At 44.3% G+C, this 7,145-nt stretch overlaps 2 protein-coding genes across 2 annotated transcripts in view; one reads left to right on the plus strand and one right to left on the minus strand.

The window, feature by feature from the left end:
* kiaa0586 (KIAA0586 ortholog) overlaps window positions 1-2,375 on the minus strand; it is a gene marked incomplete at its 3' end in the record, with an annotated part of 47,734 nt that extends 45,359 nt beyond the window's left edge. The window contains 3 exon segments of the mRNA XM_039785466.1: window positions 235-304; window positions 602-694; window positions 1,855-2,375. Of these exon segments, the coding sequence (XP_039641400.1) occupies window positions 235-304; window positions 602-694; window positions 1,855-2,122 (431 nt within the window).
* Window positions 2,376-3,302: 927 nt separating this feature from the next.
* On the plus strand, window positions 3,303-6,026 carry timm9 (translocase of inner mitochondrial membrane 9 homolog). The gene is made up of 4 exons (XM_039785551.1): window positions 3,303-3,386; window positions 3,921-3,982; window positions 4,961-5,056; window positions 5,692-6,026. The coding sequence occupies exons 2-4, from the start codon at window positions 3,944-3,946 to the stop codon at window positions 5,824-5,826; spliced, it is 270 nt and encodes an 89-aa protein (XP_039641485.1). The 5' UTR covers window positions 3,303-3,386; window positions 3,921-3,943; the 3' UTR covers window positions 5,827-6,026.
* The last annotated feature ends 1,119 nt before the right edge of the window (window positions 6,027-7,145 follow it).

A 7,145-nucleotide genomic window follows, 5' to 3' on the forward strand; every position in this document is an offset into this window, starting at 1 on the left:
ATAAATTACCCTTTAACAAAATCTAGTGAGTACACACTTAGCTAAAAATGATGCACTACAGTCAACAGTAATACATTTTTCTAACAACAAACTTGATCAAATATTTCACAGAACTAATCCTGTTACAAAATGTTTTTTTATCTTCTTCCGTTTTATTCCCTTCAAAATAAAATGCGTCCCATTAACGTGCACCAGACTCCAGAGACTTCTTCAGTGGTTTTAGGTTTTCCTCACCGTTGTTTCAGAGCTGCGAGCACGACTCCCCGACTGCCAGCCGCGAAATGTGACGTCAGAAGATCGTGACCTATCGGCAGAGTGATGATGAGTGTGTTGTGAGTGTGTTGGTTCAGGGTTCTGTTGCTCAGAGGCTCCCGGGCAGGAAGAGTTAATAACCATTTCTGATCGTAAATATTGAGATTCTTTAATATCAGATCATCTTACTGAACTGGGTAAAGAGAGGAATTAAATATACGTTTTAAAAATCAGCTACTCGGATGTTTGTCCTGACAAACACACAGACAGAGAGACAGACAGAAAGACAGAGAGAAAGAGAGACAGACAGAGAGAAAGACAGACAGACAAAGAGACAGACTTTTCTCACCAGGCTGCTGATCGCTGTGTGTCTTCCTGACTGGACTCACTCGTCGTCTGGGTTCTCGGTTCTCTTTGGTTGGTCCAGGTTTCTTCAATCTGTCTGCTCACACACACACACACACACACACACACACACACACACACACACACACACACAGAAAGACAGACAGACGCACACACACACACACACACACAGACACACACACACACACACACACACACACACAGAGCAGACAGACGCACACACACACACACACACACACACACAGACACAGAAATACACACACACACACACACAGACAGACAGACGCACACACACACACACACACACACAGACACAGAAAGACAGACAGACGCACACACACACACACACACACACAGACAGAAGACAGACAGACGCACACACACACAGAAAGACAGACAGACGCACACACACACACACACACACACAGACACAGAAAGACAGACAGACGCACACACACACAGAAAGACAGACAGACGCACACACACACACACACACACAGACACAGACACACACAGAAAGACAGACAGACGCACACACACACACACACACACAGACACAGACACACACAGAAAGACAGACAGACGCACACACACACAGAAAGACAGACAGACGCACACACACACAGAAAGACAGACAGACGCACACACACACACACACACACACACAGACACACACACACAGAAAGACAGACAGACGCACACAAACACACACACACAGACACAGACAGACAGACAGACGCACACACACACAGAAAGACAGACAGACGCACACACACACACACACACACACAGAAAGACAGACAGACGCACACACACAGACAGACAGACGCACACACACACACACACACACAGAAAGACAGTACAGCCGACACACACACACACAGACACACACACAAACACAGAAAGACAGACAGACAGACACACACACACACACACACACACACACACACACACACAGATAGACAGACACACACACACACACAGAAAGACAGACAGACAGACACACACACACACACACACACACAGAAAGACGCACACCAGAAGCTGTCAGATAAATGTAATGCAGTAAAAAGTAGTAATACTACCTTACAGAGTAGCAGAACATGGAAACACTGAAGGAAAGTACCTCAACATTATATTAAAGTAAATGTGTTCCAGATTAAGTCATAACCTTGTCAAATAAAATAAGTGAAGGTATTTTAATAAACCGCTGAGACCAACTGCCGGAGCTCCTACCGGGCTGAGGGTGAGCCGCTGCCCGCAGAGGAGCAGCTCTGTCCGGCTTCTCTCGGGACTTGGGCCGCTGCTGCTGGTTCTCTGCCCCGGAGCTCAGAGGAGGCTGGACGGGAGGGTCCCGCAGTTTCTGGACGGTTATCTGGACACATCCGGGTCCTGGCTCGGGTCTCTGGTCTGACACAAGAACTTGAGTGCTCCGGATCAAAACGTCCCCGGTGTTGGAGCTGCAGGCGGACTGATCCGGACTGGAGCCCGGCTGGGACAACATACTGATTAACGTTAGCCGTTAGCCGTTAGCCACTTTCAAACTTTCCCGCTCCGGCATCATCCGGGTAACCGAAGCTGCTGGACGGTTAAAACTCGGGAAAAGAGTAAAGTAACGGCGCGAAAGTAGAGTTAATAAAATATAAAATGTCCGGTTAGAACCAGAGAGACGCGTCAGGGACATAAACACGGAGAAACCACAGCGACTAATGTGTAAACAGCAACTGTTGCTGACAACTAAACACTTCCGGCTTCCGCTTCGGAGAAAAGATATTCAACAGACAGGACAGGAGGGAGGTCTCACTTCGACTCTAAATCCAGAAATCAAAAACTACAACAACATACACACGAGCCATAAGGACTGTCCTACTGTATCACACAGACACACACACACATACAGAGACACACACACACAGACACACACACACACACATACAGAGACACACACACACAGACACACACACACACACATACAGAGACACACACACACAGACACAGACACACACACACATACAGAGACACACACACAGACACACACACACACATACAGAGACACACACACACAGACACATACACACACAGACATACAGAGACACAGAGACACACACACACACACACACACACATACAGACACACACACACAGACACACACACACACAGACACACACACAGACACAGAGAGAGACACACACACACACATACAGAGACAAACACACAGACAGATGTGTTATATTATAGAATATTATAATATTCGGTTTTTATCACAAAGGCAAACATGTAAAAGTATTTTAATATTGTAGTTGAATGTGGAGCCAATTTTAGATACTTTCACAAACAAACTGAATACATTAAATATTGAAATATGTGTATTTATATTATTAAAATATTCGGATGAAATGAAAAGCAGAAAGTGATATTTTGCCACTGACTTTTGCGTTGTTTCACTCCGGACGTTTCTTCAGCGGCGCACTGTTCAGCTTTTGATTTCCGATGTGAACTTTCGTCACATTTCTGTTTTTAAATCACTGAATCTCTTTAATAATAATAATAATAATAATAATAATAATAATAATAATAATTAAAGAATCGAATCAGCAGGTTAAATGTCGATATCCTCTTGAATTGATTCAGTCTTTTTTATAAGTGAAAGTAAATAAATAAATAAATAAATAAAAACCGTTTGAAAGTGCGGTCGGACGTCAGTTGGTGTGTCACGTGCCCTTCAGTCCGCCGGAAGGAGCTCCAGCTGAAGAGACCGTCGTGTGAAGGTGAGATTAATAGAGCCTGTATTCTGTTTATGATTAGAAATCATCTCAACACTTCTACAACTACACCCAGACACTCTATATCAAGCTAATGCTAGCTAACGGTAGCCGTGGTCTCACTGGCCCGGTTTGCGTTTCTGCACCAGACTCCGTTCATAAAACCGGGTTTTTAACAGGCGTGACGCTGCTAAACAGCAACGGACCAGAACTTAAAAAAACGTATTTCTTTAACGTTATGGATCAAGTTAAAGAGATAATTTGAACATGGTTTTGATCTGACGCCTCTGATAAGCTCTCATGTTTCAGTGAAGATGTGATGGTGGATGACGGAGTGAATATTTAAAATGTCTCTTTTTATGAATGGAGTCTGGTGTGGCAGCAGGAAAGCTGCATTAGTTTAGGACCTGAGCATAAAGAGACTGACGTTTTTAACGGAGTAGAAATAGAGCCACGTTTTAAAAAACAACTAATATCTCTGATCCCAAATGTAAAGTTACTGATTTACAGGAAGCTGATGTTCTTCTTCTGTGTTTGTAGTTCATAAACGGAGAATCTGAATCATGGCTGCCCAGGTGGCCGAGTCCGACCAGATCAAACAGGTAAATACTCTTCTGATATATATATATATATATATATATATATATATATATATATATATATATATATATATATATATATATAAATAAAAGTTTTAATATCAGCTGCTCTGCAGTTTGTTTATGCAGAGAGAGACAGACAGACAGAGAGAGAGAGAGGCAGGCAGAGAGACAGACAGAGAGAAAGACAGGCAGGCAGAGAGAAAGGCAGGCAGGCAGGCAGGCAGACAGACAGACAGACAGACAGACAGAGAGACAGACAGACAGAGAGGCACGCAGACAGGCAGGCAGACAGACAGAGAGGCAGACAGAAATAAGTCAAACAGCTCATAAACGTTGAAATGTGAAATCAAATCCAACCTAAAAAGAAGTTATGATTGCGCTAGATTCTCTCACCAGCGTTCACATCATCAGAAAGTTTGAACTGAATGAAATAACTTTATCGACATTAAACCCGGGTACAGTGACAGTTTTACAAGGTTTCTCTGTGTGAACTTAAATCAGAGTAATGAGTTAAAGCAGTACATGTGGCTACAGGCTGGTGTGCCCTGGTTAAATTAAATATACATATTTACATCTTCTCTTTCCTGCACCAGACTCCATTCATTAAAACCTAACTTTAGCCGGCGAGACGCTGCTGCCCAGTAACACACCAGACCTTCAAGTACCATGTATTCTACTTCATGGATACAGTTAAAGAAAAGACTAGAACAGGGTTCAGTTCTGGTTCTGGTTCTGATGAGCTCTCGTGTTTCAGTGGAAGATGTGATTGTGAATGAGATGGTGAAGATTTAAAATGTCACATTTTTGAATGGAGTCTGGTGTGAAGAAAGCAGCTTTAGTTTCATCAAGCCGTTACTGCTGGAAAACAACCTGAGACTCAGAATAGAAGAATAGTTCTTAGTGTCTAATGTTACAAGTTATACATAAATCTAATAATATATATATATAGAGATATGAAGTGATTGGTTCTTGTTCCAGTTTAAGGAGTTTTTGGGGACGTATAACAAGGTGACGGAGAACTGCTTCATGGACTGTGTCAAAGATTTCACCACCAGGGAGGTCAAGACTGAGGAGGTACACACACAAACCTGTCTGTCTCTCTCTGTGTGAGTGTGTGTCTGTCTGTCTGAATGTGTTTGTCTGTCTCTCTCTGTCTCTCTCTGTGCGTCTCTCTCTCTGTGTGTCTGTCGGTCTCTCTGTGTGTCTGTCGGTCTCTCTGTGTGTCTGTCGGTCTCTCTGTGTGCCTGTCTGTCTCCGTCTCTCTGTGTGTCTGTCTCTGTGTGTGTGTGTGTGTGTGTGTCTGTCTCTCTGTCTCTGTGTGTGTGTGTGTGTGTCTGTCTCTCTCGGTCTCTCAGTCTCTCTCTCTGTGTGCCTGTCTCTCTGTGTGTGTCTGTCTCTCTCTCTGTGTGCCTGTCTCTCTGTCTCCATCTCTCTGTCTCTCTCTGTGTGCCTGTCTCTGTGTGTCTCCGTCTCTCTGTCTGTGTCTCTCTGTGTGTGTGCCTGTCTGTCTCTCTGTGTGCCTGTCTCTCTGTGTGCCTGAGGATCAAAGGCTCCCTTACCTTGTTTGATTCTTGTTCTCCACCGTTTGAAGTCTTGTTAGAATCTTTCAGTCTGAACTCTGAGTGACATCATAGCACGATGACATCATAGCACGATGACATCACGATAATAACCGTTAGGATGACGTTGTTGTGGTGTTGTTGTTCCAGTCGAGCTGCTCCGAGTCGTGTCTGCAGAAGTATCTGAAGATGACTCAGCGGATCTCGATGCGGTTCCAGGAGTACCACATCCAGCAGAACGAGGCGCTGGCCGCTAAAGCCGGGCTGCTGGGTCAGCCGCGCTGAACCGGACCGGACCAGACCAGACCAGACCAGACTAGAGGTGTTCTGACACAGAGACCAGCATACTGAAGAGTATCAGTACCGTACTGGAGTTTACGCACCGGTCTGATACTTAGTTTATCTCGAAAGAAAATCTACTTTAAAGTGCTCATATTATGAAAAATAAATAAATAAATCACCTTTTCTGGTGATTTGGGGAGTTATTTTGGGTCTCTGGTGCTTCCACACATACAAACTTTTGAAAAACATCCATCCATGGTGTTCTGAGTGAGATCTGGTGTCTGAATGTGTCCTGCCTTCAGTCTCCTGGTGAGCTGGTCAACATCTGCACGGCTTTCTACGGCACTAGCCGAAACCAGGGGGCTAGGAGGCTAACCGTTAGCATGCTAGCTCGTTCTGAATGGTAAAACACTGCTACAACACACACTAGTTCACCATATAAGGTCCACAGGGACTACTTCCATGTCCCTGTTCTGCAGGGATTCCATGATAAGTTGCCCTGTACTGACTGAAGTTCATGTAGTCTTACCTAGCTACTGAGCATGTGCCAACAAAGATGTTCCAGCAGTGAGAGGTCTCACTCTGTAGCTGAAACAGAGAGCTGAACACAGGGTGAAAAGAGGAGCTGCAGCAATGTGCAGTACAACAAAAATATGGTGTTTTTTTTTAAATTAAACCATGTAAACCTATTCTGGTACAACCTTAAATACAGTTATGAACCTGAAAATTAGCAGAATATGGGCGCTTTAAAGTAGTTTATTGATGTCTGTCCGTTCCGACTTCCTGTCGAAATGGATAACAGGACCGTTGTGTGGCCAGCTGGAGTTAGAACACACACACACACACACACACACACACACACACACACACCTCTGGACTGAACCGGTCCGACTGCAGGAACTGTTTTACCTCCAACACGGATCTGTCAGCCGTTCTGTCCCAAAGCATCATGGGAAATGTAGTTTAGAAACAGTTTACTTCAATGTTTGTATTTAATTCTTCGTGTGATATTTGTATTAAATATGAACTTGTGTTCCTTTTTCATGTCTGGAAATAAATCTATTACGTTAACGGAGTCAGGTTCTTAACTCTGGAATCAGACAGCTTCTGGCTCACTGCTCCCTGGCAGACAGACAGGGAGACAGACAGACAGGGAGAGAGAGAGAGGCAGACAGACACAGGAGAGAGAGAGAGACAGACAGAGAGACACAGGAGAGAGACAGAGACACAGGAGAGAGACAGACAGAGAGACACAGGAGAGAGACAGACAGAGAGACACAGGAGAGAGAGAGACACAGGAGAGAGAGAGAGACAGACAGAGA

This window comes from Perca fluviatilis, chromosome 20 (assembly GCF_010015445.1).
Source record: "Perca fluviatilis chromosome 20, GENO_Pfluv_1.0, whole genome shotgun sequence".
In the NCBI taxonomy this organism is placed as follows: domain Eukaryota; kingdom Metazoa; phylum Chordata; class Actinopteri; order Perciformes; family Percidae; genus Perca; species Perca fluviatilis.

Excerpts from the sequence above, each read along its gene's own strand:
- timm9 (XM_039785551.1), top strand. The coding sequence starts at position 3,944 with ATGGCTGCCCAGGTGGCCGAGTCCGACCAGATCAAACAG. Across the intron at positions 3,983-4,960 it reads AGTCCGACCAGATCAAACAG|TTTAAGGAGTTTTTGGGGAC; the intron begins GTAAATACTCTT and ends TTCTTGTTCCAG. Across the intron at positions 5,057-5,691 it reads GGGAGGTCAAGACTGAGGAG|TCGAGCTGCTCCGAGTCGTG; the intron begins GTACACACACAA and ends TTGTTGTTCCAG.